Raw genomic sequence first — 21,017 nt, forward strand, 5'->3', positions numbered from 1 at the left:
CATTGGAGCGGCTGCCTGTCTCGTTCTTGCAATAGCCGCAGCGGTAGAAGTCCTCGCCCTCGAAATATTCCACGATGCTCGGCGAAAGCCGGGCCCAGGAAGCCATGGCCCCGACCCTCCAAACGCTGCCCAGCCCGACGTCGCCGCCGCCGCCACCCCACAATGCATCGCGCCGCCCGGGCGCCCGCAGGCCGGGCCTCGCCGGGAGCCCCTCGGCGCTGACGCCGCCCGCGCCATCTTGATCGAGGGCAGCGTTCTGCTATTTCCGCTCCTTCCCGAAACGGACCGCCATCTTCGGTGAGGGTAAGACCGAGAGACGGAGCGTCAGGGGCAACGGGTGCGGGAAGAAACGAGTGAGAAAGGGAAGCGGGGGTTGGGGAGCAGGGCCTGCGTGCTGCCCCGGGAGGGCCTGGCCCGCAGCGGGCGATGCGAGGGTTTGGATGCGAGGCGGCCGCGCCAGCCGGGTGGACGGGACCACTCACCGCAGGACGCCTTGCCCTCCTCGGAGTCGCAGTAGCCGCAGTGGTAGCCGGCCTTGAGTCCCTTGTACTCCACCACCGAGGCCATGGCCGCCGCCAGGTCCGCGCGGGCCGGCCACGCCTCTCGGCGCCCCCGGGGCGACCCCGGCGGAGCGCGGGGGCCCGCGGCGGGGAGGAGTGGAGGGCGAGGCCCCGCGCGGTGCGCCCCTGTACCTCTGGCCCGTCCGTGTGGGGGTCCGCGGGCCTCGCAGGATTAGCGTGGATCGTAGCCGTGCCCTTGGGCCCCGAGATCGAGGCAGCTCTCTGCGTTACTCCATCACCAGTCCTTCCTACGACCGCGCGGTTGTCATCCCCATTTTGCAGATAAGGGAACGGAGGCACAGAGGGTGTGATCACTCTATCTCTAGATCCTGCAAATCTAAGTTTAAAAATTAACATCTCAGACCGTCCCTGACCATGATGTCTGTAGCCAGTTCTAGCTTCTTCCCGACCAGCAAGCACTGGCTTAAATGTCCCATCGGTTCAAGTACACACGCAGGCATTCTGTGAATGGCAGAGTAGGTGAACTGAACACTACTTTTAAAGGAAACCACGGTCAGAGCCAGTCGCTGCTTTGTGCCCTATAAGCCCAGTGCCACCATATCCTATAACTTAAAGGACCTGGAAATAAAGGTTTGTTGTTGTGTTTTTTGTTGTGGTTTTGCTTTGTTTTTTGTACAATTTCTAAGTGTTAACTTTAAAAGAAATTTTAACTGTACAGGCCAAACACAACACTTATATAAGCTGAGTTCAGCCCAAATGGCTCCAATTCGCAACCACTATTTTAAAGGGGATTTCTTAAAGAGCATTAGTCTGGAGCAAAATATAAAAATGAGTATTTCCACCAAGGTAATGTTCCTTAATTTTTAACTCTGCATGAACAGATAATTTAAGTCTGTCTGTCCTTTTATTTTTCCAAGTCAATAATAAAGTTATTTATCTTCTTACAATGTTTTAAAAGGTAAAATCATGAAATTTGGAGAATCAGGTAAACTTTGGATGTCAGTTTCAACATTCTTGACTGCAGAGTCCACTATGCTGTATATGTGCCTAGTTAAGTGGTTTCTTGGTAGTGGAGTGACCTGTTGTATTGCTAAAGCATCACTTGTGCCTCCCACAACGGGACGGAACCTAAGGCTCTGTAGCATGAAGGAGGTTTTCAGAGTCACTCTAGGCTTAGTCAGCCCCTCCCACTCCATAGATTTAATTTAAAGGTTTCTTTTTAGATCACAGTATCCATGTTCTTAAGACAGATCTCATCCATTTTGTTCATTATGGCAGATTTGACTATTTCTAATCCTTTCCTGGACAGACTCTCATTTTGAATGGAAATAAGGACTGATGAAACAGAGCAGACTGCCATGCTCAGGGCATAGTAGGAGGTCGGGAGTCCTTTCAGTCTTTTCTTCTAGTCTTGTCCCATTTCACTTCCGTCCTATTGAAGCCCCACCCTTATCCCAAGCCCTAGTCCTCAGCCAGAACACTTCAGGATATACCACCTTGAACAATGAGAATGTCCAAAGTCATAGGCGTGTGTTTTAACTCATTTAACCCTACAGCAACTTCACAACATAGGAAACAAAGACCAGAGAGGCCATATGACTTGCCCAAGATCATACAACTAGTAAAATTCAAATGGGGGGGGAGTTGATAAAATTAATTGAAGAGGAGAGATCAGCATACTAGGTTTAGATGTACATAAGGCAATGGTTGCTAGATTATTTCACTGAGGATTAGAGACAAAGTATTCATCTTCCAGGCCCAAATTAAAAAAAAAAAAAATGCAAAGCTTTTTTTTTTGTCTTTTTAGGGCCGCACCCTTAGCATATGGAGGTTCCCAGGCTAGGGGTTGAATTGGAGCTGTAGCCGCCGGCCTCCACCACAGCCACAGCAACACCAGGTCTGAGCCGCACCTGCAACCTACATCACAGCTCACAGCAATGCTGGATCCTTAACCCACTAGGGATCAAACCTGCGTCCTCGTGGATACTAGTCAGATTCATTTCAGCTGGGCCACAACAGGAACTCCCAAAGCTTCATTTAGCTTCCCCCTTTTGGAGGGGAGCGTTGGAAGAAGGCACTCTTAGAAGTGAAAATGAAATTGCCAGCAATAAACAGTTGTCTTTTTTTAAATTTGCCTACTTGGCAGAATAAAATGCTGGCAGACTAGCGTGTCTGGTCTCATTAACATAGTGTATGTAACTGAATGTGAAACTAAGTCTGCAAAGCTGAAGAGTGAGACTCAGTACTAGGCACTCGTGCGAAGGAATCTGCATGGCCATAGGCCATGTTTCTTGAGGTGAAATGTGTTCCTCTTTCCTTCTGAAGAAAGTGAGTGGCTACCGAGCTAAGCCGGGGGAAGGAGAAGTGCTTTGAGCAAAGGCAGGGAGGCGGGGGAGCACCAGAGGTCTCGGGTGCTGGTGGCAGTAGAGTCCTAGAAGATGCTTCCCACTGTGGCTACTCACCACTAAGAAGCCTCCGCCTGGACCCCTTCCCGCCACTGTCTAGGCTTGTGCTCTCTGCCTTGTTCACCACTAGCCACATGCGCCTACCGAGCACCTAAAACGTAGCTGGTATGACAAGAAAACCAAACTTTTTTTAAGCAAGCAGAATAAATGCCAGAAAGTTAGCATGTTAGGCATATCATATCCAAACTGCAGAAAACCAAAGAAAAAAATCTTGAAAAAAAGCCAGCGAGAGGGAGGGAGAAAGCCCTTAGCTATAGAGGAGCAAGGATAAGACTTACACCCATCGTACCTTAGAAACCATGCAAGCAAAAAGAAAGGGAAGTGAAATATTTAAAGTATTGAAAGAGGGAGTTCCCGTCGTGGCGCAGTGGTTAACGAATCCAACTAGGAACCATAAGGTTGCGGGTTCGGTTCCTGCCCTTGCTCAGTGGGTTAACGATCCGGCGTTGCCGTGAGCTGTGGTGTAGGTTGCAGATGTGGCTCGGATCCCACGTTGCTGTGGCTCTGGCGTAGGCTGGTGGCTACAGCTCCGATTCGACCCCTAGCCTGGGAACCTCCATATGCCGCGGGAGCGGGCCAAGAAATAGCAACAACAACAACAAAAAATAAATAAAAATTTAAAAATAAATAAATAAATAAAGTATTGAAAGAAAGAAAAAGCCAACCTAGAATTCTGTGTCCAGCAAAATTACCCTTCAAAAGTAAAAGACTTTCTCAGACAAAAATGGAGGGAATTGGTCACTAATAGACCTGATATGCCAGAAATGTTAAAGAAATTCTTCATAGTGAAAGAAAATAGGTCAGGGAGGTTCCATTGTGGCTCAGCCGTATCGAACCTGACTAGTGTCCGTGAGAACTCAGGTTTGATCCCCGGCCTCGCTCAGTGGGTTAAGGATCCAGCATTGCCGTGAGCTGTGGTGTAGGTCACAGATGCGGCTTGGATGCTGCATTGCTGTGGCTGTGGCATAGGCCAGCAGCTGCAGCTCTAACTAGGCACCTCCATATGCAGAGGGTGTAGCCCTAAAAAAGTCAAAAAAGAAAGGAAGGAAGGAAAGAGGTCAGAAACTCAGAGCTATGCAAAGAAAGGAATAAACTAAAAAGAGGAGGAGTAAATGGAGATAAAATCAGATTTTTTAATTTTTCAAAATCTTAATTGATCTGACAAAAAAAAAAAATCATTCAAAATAATAATAACAACTTAGGCAGGGTGGGAGTTGCCATCATGGCTCAGTGGTTAACGAACCCAACTAGGAACCATAAGGTTGTGGGTTCGCTCCCTGGCCCAGCTCAGTGGATGAAGGACCCGGTGTTGCCATGAGCTGTGGTGTAGCTCACAGACCTGGCTCGGATCCCACATTTTTGTGGCTATAGCGTAGGCTGGCAGCTGTAGCTCCGATTCAACCCCTAGCCTGGGAACCTCCATATGCCATGAGTGCGGCCCTAAAAAAGCAAAAAAAAAAGTAGCCAGGGGTGCTCTGGGAAGAGGGTGCAGCGGGGGGCTGAGGAAGCACCAGCTGGCAGTATAGACCCCACCCTCACACCCTCCTTTGGTGACAGAATGGTGGGATCTGAGCACAGATGAACAGTAAGTATTGCTGGCCTTAGATTTTGTGTGAAGGCAGGAGAATGTTTACTCATCTGGGTGGGTTTAGCCACAGGAAAGGAAATTATGTGCTCTGGAGTCACACAGGCACTTATCCTGCTTCTGAAACCAACCTGTGGGATCTTTGCCGAGTCAGTGAACATCTCTTGACCTCAGTTCACTTTGCCATGAGATGGCCCATGAGAACTGACCTCAGATGGCTGTTTGGGAGATTATGTAAAAGAATCCACTGGAGTTCTTAGTACAATATCTAGAGGATGACAAACTCTGTAAATGCTGCTATGGAAATAAATATAAGAACTGCTTAGATAAGACAAATATGAAAGCAGAAATATGAGTCTTCAAGAAATTAGCTTTCCCTAAATAGCAAGTAGAGTTTTGCTATTTCCCAGACCCATGTTATAAAATCCTGCTCTTTTGCTAAGTCAGAGAGACAGTATTTACAACCCAGGTTGCTAAACACAGAACCTCTTTGCTAACTGATAGTGTTAAGAAATCAGAGGTCTTGGAGTTCCCGTCATGGTGCAGTGGTTAACGAATCCGACTAGGAGCCATGAGGTTGCAGGTTCGATCCCTGGCCTTGCTCAGTGGATTAAGGATCCGGTGTTGCCGTGAGCTGTGGTGTAGGTTGCAGACGCGGCTCGGATCCCACGTTGCTGTGGCTGTGGTGTAGGCCAGCAGTTATAGCTCCGATTAGACCCCTAGCCTGGGAACCTCCATGTGCCACGGGAGCGGCCCAAGAAATGGCAAAAAGACAAAAAAAAAAAAAAAAAAAAAAAAGAAAGAAAGAAAAGGTCTTGGGGATGTGCCTAAATGTGACAGTGCTTTGTTTTTGGGGGTTTTTTTTTGGCTGTCCAGCGGCATATGGACTTTCCAGGCCAGGGATCAGATCTGAACCACATTTTGACCTGTGCCACAGCTGCAGCAATGCTAGATCTTTGTTTGTTTGTTTGTCATTTTAGGGATGCACCTGCAGCATATGGAGGTTCCCAGGCTAAGGGTCCAGTCAGAGCTATAGCTACTGGCCTAGGCCACAATCACAGCAACGCCAGATCTGAGCTGAGTCTGTGACCTACACCACAGCTCACAGCAACACCGAATCCTTAACCCACTGAGTGAGGCCCGGGATCAAACCTGCATCCTCATGGATACTAGTCAGATTCGTTTCCACTGAGCCACGACGGAAGCTCCATGGATCTTTTAACCCACTATGCTGGGCTGGGGATTGAACCTGCGTCCTGGCACTGCAGAGACGCTGCTGATTCCATTCCACCACAGCGGTAACTCTGACAGTGTTCTATCTTAAGTGACAAGCTTCTGTGTTGTTTTTCTGTGTTAAAGTAAAAAAAAAACAAAAAAACTTTCTTGCTGTCAAATTATTATCCTATCTAAACCTTTCATAGGAATAATGATGGCTATTATTAGAAATAATAATAATAGGAAACATAGATGGCTATTATTGGAAATAACTTACAAATTAAACTTACTGTTAATCACTTTATATATAACTGAATTTAAAATGGACATAACAACTTTGGAAAATTATTTTCTCATCAAAGTTAAGTTCTTTATTCTTTTTTTTTTTTTTTTTTTTAATCTTTTTGCCATTTCTTGGGCTGCTCTTGTGGCATATGGAGGTTTCCAGGCTAGGAGTAGAATTGGAGCTGTAGCCACTGGCCTACACCAGAGCCACAGCAACGCGGGATCCGAGCCGCGTCTGCAACCTACACCACAGCTCACGGCAACGCCGGATCCTTAACCCACTGAACAAGGCCAGGGATCAAACCCGCAACCTCATGGTTCCTAGTCGGATTCATTCACCACTGCGCCACGACGGGAACTCCCAAGTTCTTTGTTCTACCATCAGTTATTTGTGGGATTTGAAATAGGAGCCTAGGCTCCCCTCTCCCGTGTTAAATTCATGTGCTGCTGATAGTTTCAGCCTCAAACACAATCTGGTTCTTTGCACTTTTATCAGAGCCACGCCTTCCTTGATTCCAGGAGAGAGAGAAGTTAAAGGTATTGTAGACCTGCCTATTGATACACAGAAATATGTCCTTTGCTACATATGAAAAGTGAGTCCCAAACCAGCTCCCTACTAGCATTCACACCAGAGCACGTTTCCTAAGACCTTTCTCCAAATCCTAGCATAATTTCTCTCTTTGCTTTTCTAGGTCAGCCTGGGCCAAAGATAGTCAAGATCCCTGCATTGCAGTTGGTCCCCTGTCCCCAATAGAAAAGAAGATTAAGGTGAGGAAATATATTCACCTTGAACTTGAGAGCCAGTAGTAGAATCATAAAAAGAGTATCAGCCAGGTAAAAGGACCTACGTATTTCAGGGGAGCCTTGCTTTGCTTATACTGTTTAGTTCAGCGTTTGGTTCACTGAGCGTTGGTTCTCTGAGCATCGGTGGTGCCGGCTGGACAGCACGGAACAAAATAAACACCACCCGTGCTCTCAGAAGGCTTAGTCTAGTGATGGACGCAGACATGAAACAAGTGGTTACCATGGACTGTGAGACGTGTCATGAGAGGACGGGATGTTATTTGAATGAGTACGTGGAAGGCCTGAGGAAGCCACTCTTAAAAGCCTAAAAACTGTACACAAGCGCCAACGTCAGAGCTGCTATCTTGTGTGTTTGGAGGCACATGAAGGAAGAACACAGGAAAATACGCACATGGGAAAGAGAATATGGTTTTTGAGGAACAGAAGAAGGCAGTGTGGGAATTCCCGTAGTGGCTCGGTGGTTAACAAATCCGATTAGGAACCAAGAGGTTTTGGGTTCGATCCCTGGTCTTGCTCAGTGGGTTAAGGATCCGGAGTTGCCATGAGCTGTGGTGCAGGTTGCAGATGCAGTTCGGATCTGGTGTTGCTGTGGCTGTGGTGTAGGCCGGCGGCTATAGCTCTGATTCAACCCCTAGCCTGAGAACTTCCATATAACATGGGAGTGGCCCTAGAAAAGGCAAAAAGACCAAAAAAAAAAAAAAAAAAAAAAAAAAAAAGTCAGTGTGGCTACAGCAAAGGGAGAGGCAGTCGGCCTGAGAAACTTGTTTGGAGAGGTGGTCAGGAGTCAGATTACTGAAGCCACAGCTGGAATTTGGGGTTTTCTCCTAAAAGCAGTAGGACACTATCCCAGGTTTGTACGCAGGAAAGTGATGGTGTGCGTGGATGTAGGTAACGCAAAGATCACTCTGGCTTCTGTGCGACGTGTCAGTGGAGCTGGGGACAGAGGGAGAGCAGAAATTCGGGGAAGCCAGGTACAGGCTGCTACCCTGGGGGTGGGGCATTTTGGAGTTGGCAGTGACAGGATTGAGAAGGGGAACCGGCCAGAAACACTTTGGAGGAAAAGTCGAGTGGAGGCGGCGGTCTCTGGGCCTGAGGTTGAGGCGCACGGGCAGCCCCCACCTCCTCGTCTCACTCATCCCCCACCCCCCCGGCATCCATTGTTGAATGATCGGGACTCTTCTTGTCCCAGGACAGCCTGAATGTGACCGAGCTCTAACCTAACCGACACCTCCTCTGCAACGGTTTTCCTACATTCCATTTCAAGATAACTGGCAAAGCAGGTGGGGAGGTGGCCAGGAGGCAGGAAGTGAACTAGGGGCTCTCCAGTCCCTTGGGGACACTCAGGGCTGAAGTAGCATGGGGGGGGTCCAAGATAGTCACAGATCTTGGAAGCCGGGAAAAATGAAAGCATTTTCAAGGAGCACGCTGTAGAGGGCTGCCGAGAAATGTGACAGGGACAGAAATGAAACCGCTGGTGACCTGGATGAGAGCAGCCTCAGACAAGTGGCAGGGGATGGAAGGCGAACTGAAGAAGACAGAGGGGGAAATGTGAGATCAGAAAGTGGGGGGTCACTGTGAAGGGGGTGCAAAAGGGAGGTGCAGCAAAGGAAGAGTTTTCCTTTTTTGTTTCAAGATGATATATACGGAAGCGTACTTTGATGCCAATGCAGTGATCCGGCAGACGGGAAATTTTGAAGCAGGAGAGGGAGTCTGATCACTGTAACTTGCGGGTCTTGAAGCTCAACAAGCGCAGGAGGAAGAACCGGCTTTTGCTCGGCAGGCGAAGCGGCACTGTCTCCGGGGTAAAGACGGAAAGGCAGAGTCTGGGGTCGTGCAGGGGGGTGTTTCTGTGACTGCTTCTGCTTTCTCGTGAGTATCTAAGGCACAATCTTCACCTAGGAGGAAAAGCAGGGGCTGGCGGTCTTGTGAAGAAGACGGGAAACCGTTGAGACCCTACCCGGACACGGTGTCAGAGTGCCAGGCAGAGCTGATACCCGCTGGAGATCTGTGCCTTGGACTATATTTGTAATAAAAGACGGCCAACTTAAAGAGTTCTAATACTTCCCTTTGACAAGAGTTTAGGTGGTGTCCATGCTTCAGACATGAGGAAACTGTTAGCCCAAAAGATTCAACAGGAGAAGGAAAGACTTCATAAACTGAAGGCCGTGTCTTTTGCTCTCTGCGTTGCCCAAGCAGAGGCATGCCACCATCAACACTGCCAGGACGTGATGCTGGAAGCAGCAGGCGCATACAAAATGATTCCAAAATGGGAAATTAAGATGGAGGAAAAGAGACCACAGAGTGAAAAAGCAGAAGATGCGAAAAAAACGGTACTATCTAGTGCCTGAGAGGGAGCTGAACCGGATAAACACGTACACAGAGCAGAACGAGCTAGTGGGCCTCAAAGACCACAAGTATCAACCACTCTCTCAGAAGATCCCAAGTGAAATACTTCCCCCCAAAGTACTAACCCTGGGGAAGCATGAACACACTGGAAAGAGCCAGAAAACGCACACACTGAGACCAAAACGCACAGGGTGGCCTGGGCAAAGAGACAGACAGAGGGACATTGAGATCAAATGATGAGGGAGAGAACTCAGGGAGCAAAGAAGCAGTCAAGGAGGACTCAGAAGCTCTCTACCCCAGCCTCCCCCCATTTCCTGAAATCTCCGGCAGGGAAAGGGGAGGTAAAAGAATTTGAATGGGTCCCAGCCTATCCAATTGTCCAGCCTTCCCAGGAAGCACTTAAAGAAGTGACTGTTCTGATGGAAAAGTCAATAAAAGAGGATAAAGTTGAAAAACCACCCCGAAGAGTACCACCTTTTTTGAGAAGGCAACTAGAAAAAGGTAACGTTTAAATTATTTTCTAGATTATCGTAGCTCCTCATTAGGCTAGGCTACCTTCCTAGATGTCGATGCCTTAAAACCCTACCTCCCTAATACTGTTTGGAAGTGCATCACGTTGGAAGAAAAAACCCACAAGCGCAGCACTCCCAAGTGTTTTCGCTGTTTAACTAACCCAAAACTTGGGGAATTAAAACCACCACCATTTTATTTTCTCTCACAATTCTGTATCTGGGATCCAGGCGGGGATCAGCTGGGCAAATTTTCTGCCCCACACAGTACCACTGGAACTGCTTGGGGACATTCGGGTGATGTCTGGGCTGGTCCCTAGGGTCCACGATGGCTTGGTAGGGATGGTTGGAGGCTGAGCCTAGCTGCTCCCTTTCCCGCTCTCCCCTCTCCATGTGGTTTCAGGGCCACGTGGCAGTTGGGTTTATACATGGTGACTCAGGGCTCCGAGAGGCCTGTCATGCTACAAGGCTTCTTGTGACCTAGCCTCGAGAGTCCCATACCATTACTTCTGCCACAGTCTGTTGATCAACGAGTCACCAAGATCAGCCCACACTCAAGGGGAGAGACACTGACTCTCTCAAAAACACCTGCAGCTATTTTTTTTAATCTATCTCTCCAAGCCTCTAAAAAGTCTGTCTCTACTGTTCATTGGTTCTTTTATGTGAACACTGCTCACAAGAACCAATATTTTCATATGAACAAAGAAACTTGAAGTTCCTTGGTGGCCTAGCAGTTAAGGATTCAGCATGGTCACTCCTGTGGCTTGGGCTCCATCCCTGGTCTGGGAACTTCTGCATGCTAAGAGCATAGCCAAAAAGAAAAAGAAAAAAAGGAGTTCCCATCATGGCTCTGTGGTAATGAACCTAACTAGTATCCATGAGGACTCAGGTTTGGTCCCTGGCCTCGCTCAGTGGGTTAATGATCTGGCATTGCCGTGAGCTGTGGTGTAGGTTGCAGATGTGGCTCAGATCTGGCATTGCTGTGGCTGTGGTGTAGGCTGGCAGCTACAGCTCTGATTGGACCCCTAGTCTAGGAACTTCCATATGCTGTGGTGTGGCCCTAAGAAGCAAAAGAAGAAAGAAAACTGCAATTCCACAGCTCGAGTTGATCTAGACAAAGAGCCCTGGCTCCTTCGCTACCGACAGAGTATAAGAGGCTGTTAGAATTACTATGCAGATAACACATTGTCGTGTATTCTCCAGGGCACCTAAAATGTAATGGGATATCATGTAGCTTGGCCTAAGCCCTAAGCCCTGCCTGGGATCCAGGACTTTAGGACGTAGCCCCTCAAGGGGTTTACCGTCTATTTGGGGAAGAGAATAATAAAAGAAAACAAAGCCTATGTCTCATTCTGTAGGTTAACAAACGCTACTGAGAATATGGACCAGAGAGCAGGGTGGCAATATATGGGGAACGTGGGGCCCGAGGCAGAGCAGCAGGAGAAACTCAACACTGACGCCTGCCTCCTGCCAGCCAGCAGCAGCACAGAAATGAGGCACAGCCTTCTTTTAGTTCCAGTCCCAGTGGGGGACTTCCACCGTAAAGGTGTGCCAACAAGCAGTGCAAGGAGCACAGACTAACTGGGGTAAACACAGGGGCTGTTAAAACACAAAGTCCTAGAGAAAAAGAAGCTTTGGGGACGTTACATTAGTCTGACTTTTTTTTTTTCTTGGCCACCCCCACAGTTCCCGGGCCAGGAATGGAACGAACCCACGCCACAGCAATGACCGAAGCCACGGCAGTGACAATGCCAGACTTAACCCACTGAGCCACATGGGAACTCGGAGTTTGACTTTTAAGAGAGAAAATATTTGTGGTCCCCCCCCCATTCAGAGGTTTTAAGAAGTAAAAGTGGCCCATAGTCTCCCCATCCAAATAACTTCTACTGATAATTTTTATTTATTTTTTTATTATTTTGTTGTCTTTTTTGAGGGCTGTACCTGCGGCATATGGAGGTTCCCAACTAGGGGTCTAATCGGAGCTGTAGCTGCTGGCCAACACAATAGTCACAGCAACACCAGATCCTTAACCCACTGAGCGAGGCCAGGGATTGGACACACAACCTCATGGTTCCCTGTCGGATTGGTTTCCACTGCACCACGACGGGAACTCCTGATAATTCTTTTTTAAATAATGAAAAGGTACAGGGTTCAAAACCTCAAGTAATTACAGAAAGGTACTAAATGCAAAGTAACAGTTTTGCCACCTTGGTTTGCAAAAGGTAACCAGTCTAAGCTTCTTAATGAAGAGAGTGTGAAAGCAGATGAATGAGAAAAGCAGCACTAAAGACACATGCTTAAAAAATTTAAAAGTCAGGGCCACATGGTGTGTGACTCCATTTATGTGAAATGTCCAGAGAAGGAACTTTATGAAGATGGATGACTGGAAAGACAGGTTAGTGGTTGGTTAGGGCTGAGGGGGTGGGGGGCGGGGGGCAGTAAGTGGCTGCTCCTGGCTACAGGTTGGGGGACGAAAACGTTCTAAAAATTAGATGGTGGTGATGGTTCCACAACCCTGGCAACAAAGTGAAAAACAAGAATTATGCACTTTAAATGGGTGAATAGTATGGTATGTAAAAGGTATCTCAATAAGGCTGTTTAACCAAAATGAGAGATGGCGAGATTTCAGAGAGGAGAAAGTGAGCCTGGGGACGTAGACAAAAGGCTGAGCCCACGAGGTTTTGAACATCACGGAAGAGCAGAGTTTCAAAGTTCGAAGGCAGTGGGGACCTCCCTGAGAAACTGACAAGTGGTTTGAAAGCCGTGGAGGAGATCTGAAGGACAGACAGGAAGTGGGGGGCGCCAGGTGAGTGTCTGTGGCTGCAAACCTGGCAAGATGGACAGCATCTAGGGTCCAGATGGGAATTCATGCCCGATTAAGGTTGAGGCTGTGGGGGTAAAAGAGAAAAGAAATCCTAGGTTTCTTCTGAGAAAATAAAGTAGTAAAAGTATCCACACAGGGATTAGAGGGAAAACAAACTGGGGCTCTTTTATGCATGTTTAAAACAAGAGTTCCCGTTGTGGCGTAGTGGAAACAAATCCAACTAGTATCCATGAGGTTGCGGGTTCAATCCCTGGCCTCGCTCAGTGGGTTAAGGATTCGGCGTTGCTGTGAGCTGAGGTGTAGGTCGCAGATGGGGCTCAGATCCCGAGTTGCTGTGGCTGTGGTGTAGACCAGCAGCTATAGCTCTGATTCACCCCCTAGCCTGAGAACCTCTATATGCCACAGATGTGGCCCTAAAAAGAAAAAGAACCCCCCCCCAAAAAGAAAACAGCCCACATGCTGTGCAATAAGCCATGGTTATGAGCATCTCTAGCTTTTCAGAGGAGTTAGTTGAATAAACTTGGGGGAATGTTCAGGATGCAGATGTAACAGAAATCAGGAGCTTAAGGTGGCAGAAGGGGCACCAGGGAAGGCTTCAGACAAAAGGAGCTTAGTTTTCGAAAAGTAAATTTTCCAGCGTTGCGTGCGCAGCACTCATCCATTGGCTTTACCATTTGGAAAGGGCTCCCAGAACATTCAGCGTAAGGGAGCCTGGGTGGGATGGCGGGAAGGGAGGCGCCACGCAGTGTGGTTTGAAGACTGACCGGGAGACAGCAAGTGATGCCTCCTTGAAAAGGAGATGGGACAGTGACTTGAGAAGGGTCACGGTAATTTTTTTAAGATGAGAGATGAGCATGGTTGAAGGGAAAGTGCTGGATACGGAGAAGGGATGACAGGGCCGGGATCCAGATACCCGAGAGAAGGAAGGCGCGGGAATGGATGGACGTAGCAGGGTGGGGGATGGGAAGGGGAACCAACCAGGACTGAGAAGGTCAAGGACAGACCTGCCAGCCTAGCACCTGAGGGGCAGCATCACTCCGCCCCCTTGTGCAGGTGAACTCTGGGGCAACAAGCCACTCTCAGGTACAGGGAGAGGACTCAGCAGTCCAGGGAGATGGATCCGGAGTTGGCGTTGCTGGGAAAAGGGGTCCAGGCTGGCTTGAAAGAGCACTGAATAGTTTCTTGTGTGTAACTCATAGACTGAAGCATCTAAAATTGCTGAGGAGTTCCTGCTGTGGTGCAACAGCATTGGCGGTGTCGTGGGGACGTTGGGACGCAGGTTCCATCCCCAGCCGGCACAGTGGGTTAAAGATCTGGTCACTGCCGCTCAGATCTGATCTCTGGCCCACGAACTCCATATGCTATGGGGTGGCCAAAAATACATAATTAAATAAAATAAAATTGCTGATATTTGACTGCATTCTACTTAAAAAAAAAAAAATTCATATGGTGCAACCTAACATTTGTTGACTTGAAAAGTTAACTTTTAGAGCTAAAAAGACGTGAAATGCACCACGAGGATGTTTAGGCCGTGGACCACTGAACTAAAACTTTCAGTGGGACAGGACTGGAGAAAGGACAAACTTTCCCAACATCAGAAAAGTAAAGAAAAACTACAATTATTTGTGAATATGGCAGTGAATTTCCTTTAATCAAAAACAAGCATGACAAATTCATCAACTATCAAAAGCTACATTTTACTTAAAAACAGTCTTTAAAAATGTTTAATCATACAATATATACAATACATGCTGCTTTCCTTTTTGGATTTCAGTATCCACTTGAGTCCTAAAAAAAGGGGGAGGGGGAGAGCGGTTAACAGTTTATAAATGATAAATCAAAAGTTCATTTAAGGAGTTCCCATTGTGGCTCAGCTACATAACAATCCCGACTAGTATCCATGAGGACGCAGGTTCGATCCCTGGCCTCTCTCAGTGGGTTAAGGATCTGGCCAAGTTGCCGTAAGCTGTGGTGGAGGTCACAGACACAGCTCAAATCCTGTGTTGCTGTGGCTGTGTTATAGGCTGGCAGCTGCAGCTCTGATTCGACCCCGACCCCTAGCCTAGGAATTTCCATATGCCTTGGGTTCGGGCCTAAAAGGACAAAAAAAAAAAAGAGAGAAAGTTCATTTAAGATACATCTAACAACAACCCCCTCTGCAGAGAAGAATGGGGGGGGGCGGCCAAGTAAACCCACATTATACATCTTATGTCAATTCTCCTCTTTCCTTCCATTCCCGAAACCAAAGAAGTTTAATTACTTGTACATAGTAAGAGTTTATATTAAGTACTAAAAAGCTAATTCTAACTCTGAAAATCATAAAATCTGAGCTAGGAAAAAAAAAAACTCAGCAATTATCTAATTCAAAATCCTCCCCCCCTCCTTTTTACAGATAGATTTCTGGATTAGGAAAATGAAGCCAAGTGAAATTAAGTGACTTGCCCAACATTTTAAAGGGGCAGAGCCAACAGAATCCAGCCTCCTGGGTCCCATCCAGAGCTGTGTGCAGTACAGACTGCCAGAGCACCGCTAAGATTCCTTTCCAGCAGTGTCCGTCTTCATAAAAAATGAAGACTTATTTCATAAGCATAACTCAACTCTCAGAAATGCCCCCTTACCAACATCATTCCAAGGTAATTCTGTCTTTTTTTGTTTGTTTGTTTTAAATCAGCAAAAATGCACTTATTCACAAACAACAAAACAACAAGGAATCACAACTTGGAACAACTAGGCTGAGTCAGAGGCAAGTCCAGAGAACAAAGGGAAGGTAATTCTGCCTTAACCCTCCCTTTCCACTCTGTACCTATAAAACAGGTGAACCTCCTGGGATGGTGAACAGAACGGATGGGAAGAGCCAATGTTCCATTTGCCTAATTTCTCAGTCTGTTGGGGGAAAAGCCACGCCAAGAACACTCTCTTGTTCTGTCTCTCTCAACTACAAGTCTTGGGAACACCAAAGTAATCAATCGAAGAAGGGAGCTTGCAACCACCAGGTCCTGTCCTGCCCTCTTCGCCAGTTACACACTGGACTACAAATGGGGCAGAAGAGGGAAGCAAAATCCAAATTTCACCAGGATGTGAAAAATAAACTTCAGGAGCTAAGTGCAGCTGACTCACAGGAGATGTTACCTTCAGCTGACGCCAAGCACTCAGCCTCTATCGGCTTTGCCCTGAAGTAATCACAGCCTCCGAGATCTCAAAGGTCTTCACAATCTCCTGGCAGAGAACAAAGAACGTTCGGGCACGGGGTTTGCAGCAAAGGACACCCTGGGGATGAACTGTCCGGGGTAACGTGCAGCATCTTACCTCCCACTCGCGGTAACTCAAAGCTATGACTGCTTGATTCCGAATTTGAGTGTTTTGGTCAATTCCATCACTTTCGTTAATATTAACAGGCTCTGTTTGAAAGACAAGGTTTTCAAAGGTTATCAGATCAGAAGAGGTAATCTGAACAGAAACCAATGAGTAACAGGAATGAAGTCCGTATTGAGAAGATACATAGACTATTACGTATTTATTCAGATTTCATGTGTTGGCTTGCAGTATTATTACAACAGCAAGTAATCCCATTTGCTTCTATTTAAAATAAAAGTGTGCTATTCCAATCAGTTGAAAATTCTGCCCATCTATGAACCAACCACAGAGCTAAGACCTAGTAAGTCCAATATGAAATGAAGAATTTTTTTTTTTTTGTCCTTTTAGGGCCGCACCTGCAGCATATGGAGGTTCCCAGGCTAGGTAGGGGTCTAATCGGAACTGTAGCTGCTGGCCTACACCACAGCCACAGCAACTCGGGATCCGAGCCCCGTCTGTGACCTACACCACGGCTCACGGCAACGCTGGATCCTTAACCCACTGAGCGAGGCCAGGGATCGAACCCACAACCTCATGGTTCCTAGTCGGATTTGTTTCCACTGTTCCACAACGGGAACTCCTGAAATGAAGCACTTTTAAAGGAACAGAGAAGTGCAATGAAAGTACTTCGTTCTCTACAGGAGATCTCAGAAAGAAAATCTAATGGAGAGTGTGAAATCACCCAGATACGAATTCAAGATTCTCTCAGGGAGAGAGGGAGGAGCTGGTATCAGATAAAATAGAAAGATGGAAGCTGCAAAAATAACTGCAATCACAAACTTTCTAAGTTAAAATTTAAGGGCAATTATATAATTTCTTATTACTCTTCCCAGCAGTAGACGTTGAATCAGTGATACAGATGAATTCGCTGGTTTTAAACTATGACCAAGTTTTCGGTATTTTCAGTTAGTTGAACAAGACAAAACATGGTAAAAGTTTGTTGCCTAAAATAACAACTCATTTACATTTAATAAAATACATTTCACAAACTCCAGTAACAAATACATTTTCTGTAACGCTGATTTTCGGAAAATGGTATCATTTACCTATTACTGGTAGTCGATCTTGGTCAAGCCGTATTCTTGCAAAGCCATCCTAGAAGACAAACAAGACTAACATTTGGATTCAAAACCTATAACCACTGGATGAAAAAAAATTATTCACCTTGAAAATTCTAAATCTCAGACAATCAAATGTACTACCATAACAATAATGAGAAGATTATATGGACAAGCTTTTGCTAAGATTTTCTCTACACGGGGTATCTCCTGTGTTTTAATCGGTTTTTAGCCGGCCTGTGGCATAGGGCATTCCTGGGCCAGGGATCAAATCCAAGCCGCAGTTGTGACCTACATCACAGCTGCAGCAACGCCAGATCCTTTAACCCGCTGTGCCAAGCTGGGGATCGAACCTGTGTCCTGGCACTGAAGAGATGTCGCTGATCCCGTTATGCCACAGCGGGAACTCCTTAATCAGCTCTTTAACCCAGACACAACCTTTGTCCAGATCTCTTAAAACTGTAATAGTCTTGCCTCCTTAACTGATTCATACTTTTTGAATACACCACATTTTATTATGTATTTCTATCATTTACCATTGGCGAACTGTGTCTTTGTCACCATTTCTGGAAAAATACTTTGGTCAATAGAAGATTTCTGCCTAAGGTTAAAATCGAATTCATCTTACAAGTGCAGGAATGCAAGCTGAAATGATTGAAGACTGCCTAGGGCAGATTCTCAAAGTACATTTCTGAGTAAGGTTTCCCCCCCCACCCAAACGATCTATTTTGAAATTATTTCAAACTTAAATGCATTACAAGACTACTGTAAAGTCCTCCCATAAATTGGTGCCCAGTGTCACCAATTAATCCAGTTTTGCAACATTTATGTATTGATCTCTCTCGCTTTCTTCTTTTTATGGCCACAGCTGCAGCATATGGAAGTTCCCAGCCTAGGGGGTCACATCAGAGCTGCGGCTGCCAACCTACACCACAGCCATGGCAGCACCAGATCTCAGCCGCATCTGTGATCAGTGCTGCAGCTTGCGGCAACGATGGATGCTTTACCCACTGAGCAAGGCCAGGGATCAAACCCACATCCTCACAGGGACTAGTCAGGTTCTTAACCCCCGAGCCACAACGGGAACTCTCGTTATCGCTCTCTTTATATATATTATTAATTTTCATGAGTGAAAGACAACCTGTCCCTGTTCCCTAATGCTTCCATGTGTATTTCTTGAAAACAAAGATACTCTCTTACCTAACATGACAACTCTCAAATTTGAGAAATTTAACATTTATACCATACAGTTACCTAATCTATGAAATTCCACGTTCAGATTTTGCTAATTCTTTCTCTAAAAAATTTCTAACAATGGAAAAGCGAGCACACGATTTTCTTAGCTAGCCGCTTCTGCTCGGGACTTAGCAATCTTTTGCGACACTGGGTCTAAAACACATATGGGTTAGTACAGATTCCTTGGCCAGCTCCCATCTATCGCTGTTAATATCTAGCCTTTAAAAGCATATAAAAGCAACTAGAGACAGAATCTTAAATCTTACCCTGATGATAAAAGAGACATGAAAGATGTTTTCCACTGTGCGGGGGAAGGAATGTGGATCAACCACAAAGTCAAAGAAGGACATGGGCGTATCGGCTACAGACAAATGAGGAGAGACGTCTTCAATGCAGGCAAAGTTACTGTGCTCATCCAGAAAACCCACCCTCCTGAAATGCGCATCCATCCTGTTGTGGGCTGGGGCAGCTGTTAAAAATCTGTACACCCACTCACCTGGCGACCTGCCTTTAAAACGCTGTCCGACAGAAATACAAGCCCACAGCACAAGACGGTGGGCCAGTACTTTTCACGCCAGCAGTTTACACAAGAGTAAACTACTCTAAAGAACTTGCTCCCTGATACAGAAGCTATTAAATGTATTTATGATACAGCCACCCAGTGGGAATCCCCGAAGAGGATACACGGGAAGTGGATACGAGAAAATATCTACAGGGAGATGTCATTTTGCAGAAGAATGTGCATATTACGATTAGCTTTGAAAAAAGCAAAACAACAGCAACAACAGTCCCAGCTACTTAGTTGCATGTTTATAGGGCTGACCCAAGCATAGAAATAGACACATTTTATAAGTGGCAACCCCTAGGGAGTTTTAATAGGTTAAATACGGGTGAAATAGGTTACTGGACTTTTTACTTTCTCACTTCTATGGCCCATATTATTTTGTAACAGAAAAAAGACACCCCATCTTTTCAAAATGAAAATGAGAATTGATTTCCCCAGCATTCTCACATGGGATTTCTAAAGACGAGAAGCCTCACTCAAAGACAGATGCCCAGAAAGAATCAAAATGATTCCAACCTCACATATAACTGACAATGCCTTGCAAATAAAAATAACTTCTCGCTGAAAGCAACTCAGGCCTAACTGATGAATACAAACTGCTCCGCTTTGAGCTTGGTATCATACTTACGATCTTCCTGAAAGTATGTTTGCAACAATCCCAAGATCCTTTCTACTTCTTTTTCTGTTGCTTCTTGATGAGATTGTTCCATTCTTTTTAACTGAAAATATAAAGTCGTTATCAAGCAGACTGACCTACTTGCCTAAACCGTTTCTGCTCTCTTCCATGGCCAAACTCCTCTAAATATTCTTTACGGGGGATTGCTGGCAGTTTTTATCCCCGTCTTAAAGCTTACAGTTAAAATATTTTTTTCTAGTTTTCTGTAACATTTTCATGTTAATTTCCTAATAGGGGAGTGACATGACCATCCACCATTTCCCAGGCTGAACATAAAATACCCAAATACAAAAGGGACAGCTGAGAACCATGGTTTTCTACCTGCAGTGATTTCTGCCTCCAGGGAACATCTGCCAACATGTGGTTGTCACACTCGAGGGGCTGCGAGGATGCTACTAGCATCGAGTGGGAAGAGGCCAAGGCTGCTGCTGAACAAACAGCCTACAATACACAGGACAGCCTCTCACAACCAAGACTGACCCAGCCCCAAAAGTTAGTGCTGATACAAGAAACCCTGGCTTAGGCGAACTAATCCAAACAAAAGAAATGAGTGAAAAGGAAGACAAGCGGTCAATCCAATAACGTGTTTAAAGGCTGAAGTAAATCAAACGCGATTCAGATATTACATGATTACTTGTGGGTGACAGAACCTGACTCCAGCCCCTAAAGCTTCGAAAAGATGGCCACATTGCATGTACATGATATTAACGGCTATTTTAACTTTAGGTGTTTTAAAAAGCAACATTCGAAAAACAAAACAAAACCAACCAACCTCGGCAGGCATTGCCTGCTTCTCTTCTATCATACGAGCTTTCTTTGGGCGATCGATTCGTGGCTTTGGCACAGGGCCCTCTCCTTGGATTGAACCCAACCTAATGAAAAATACGCTTTCATGTCTTTTTCTGTTTGTTTGGAAAATGAGCTCATTTCACTAGCGGAAAGCAGTTCCCATGGCAGAGTCAAATTCGGACCAGGCACTGGTGGTATACAAGTGACATCAGACCAAGACTCTTGTCAGGCCTGTGACACCCTTTCTGCTCCCTTAGTGTTTCTCGAACTCCTCGGGGCCTGACTCCACCACAGATGCCTTGTCTGCGCCTTCATATTTCACTCTGAACGGTCGGCCAGAGAAGCTGGTCTTGCCGGCTGGCCTGTTGTCTGTTTCGCAACCTCAGAAATCAGGGCAAGGATGAACACGTGGGGAAGGGGAACCAGCTGCTCCACTGGGGTTAAAAGCGTTTGGTCTGGGGGTGTCATGGCAGAGACCCACAGGCTAGGACTCTAGAACACACCTGTCTTAGGAGGTCACAGGTCAAGCAGAGGCCTTTCCCTCTTGGACTCCCTCCACCCCCCAAAAAATGCAGATTTAAGCTACAGTGATAGATGTATCACGTAGAAACCAAGGCCGGGAGCATCGTGGTCCTTACACATGAGATCAAGGTATGCAGTATAGATGGACAGATAAGTACACATCTATCTCAGTACTCATCAGCACACAGATCCGCTTCTTTGTAACACAGTAGCTCCTACGGTGGGTACTGGAGTGTGACTCAAGGGCTATTCCCCCCAGACAT

The 21,017-nt window shown here is 46.4% G+C and overlaps 2 protein-coding genes, 1 long non-coding RNA gene and 1 pseudogene across 46 annotated transcripts in view; 2 read left to right on the plus strand and 2 right to left on the minus strand.

The window, feature by feature from the left end:
- The window catches only part of ATE1 (arginyltransferase 1), a 244,120-nt gene extending 243,524 nt beyond the window's left edge, over positions 1–596 (minus strand). For 36 of the 41 annotated variants that reach the window (XR_014827025.1, XR_014827014.1, XR_014827028.1 and 33 more), the window contains exon 1: positions 1–164. Coding sequence is in view for 16 of the 41 variants with exons in the window: in XM_013983817.3 (XP_013839271.2) it covers positions 1–106 (106 nt within the window). In the remaining 25 variants the exon portion in view is untranslated. Of the gene's footprint in view, positions 165–482 lie in introns of those variants that run through there. The other 5 variants (XM_084995701.1, XM_084995697.1, XM_021073568.2 and 2 more) reach the window with 1 other exon arrangement.
- On the plus strand, positions 75–19,520 carry LOC146397111 (uncharacterized). Its single transcript, XR_014827049.1, has 3 exons — positions 75–303; positions 6,764–6,839; positions 15,369–19,520. It is a non-coding gene; the product is annotated as an uncharacterized LOC146397111 (long non-coding RNA).
- Positions 8,724–9,733, plus strand: LOC100513313 (putative uncharacterized protein ZNRD1-AS1; annotated as a pseudogene).
- The window catches only part of NSMCE4A (NSE4 homolog A, SMC5-SMC6 complex component), a 16,542-nt gene continuing 9,701 nt past the window's right edge, over positions 14,177–21,017 (minus strand). For 2 of the 4 annotated variants that reach the window (XM_001925705.8, XM_084995725.1), the window contains exons 5-11: positions 20,216–20,315; positions 19,396–19,486; positions 18,469–18,563; positions 16,955–17,003; positions 15,861–15,952; positions 15,684–15,770; positions 14,177–14,342 (exon numbers count right to left, since the gene is read on the minus strand). In XM_001925705.8, coding sequence (XP_001925740.1) covers positions 15,711–15,770; positions 15,861–15,952; positions 16,955–17,003; positions 18,469–18,563; positions 19,396–19,486; positions 20,216–20,315 — 487 coding nt within the window. In that variant the 3' untranslated portion in view covers positions 14,177–14,342; positions 15,684–15,710. Of the gene's footprint in view, positions 14,343–15,671; positions 15,771–15,860; positions 15,953–16,954; positions 17,004–18,468; positions 18,564–19,395; positions 19,487–20,215; positions 20,316–21,017 lie in introns of all 4 variants that reach the window. The other 2 variants (XM_005671510.4, XM_084995724.1) reach the window with 2 other exon arrangements.

Source organism: Sus scrofa, chromosome 14, assembly GCF_054392235.1.
Source record: "Sus scrofa isolate SSC_HxYL_T2T_F1_AM1 chromosome 14, Sscrofa_HxYL_maternal_Yorkshire_Landrace_v2.0, whole genome shotgun sequence".
In the NCBI taxonomy this organism is placed as follows: Eukaryota; Metazoa; Chordata; class Mammalia; order Artiodactyla; family Suidae; genus Sus; species Sus scrofa.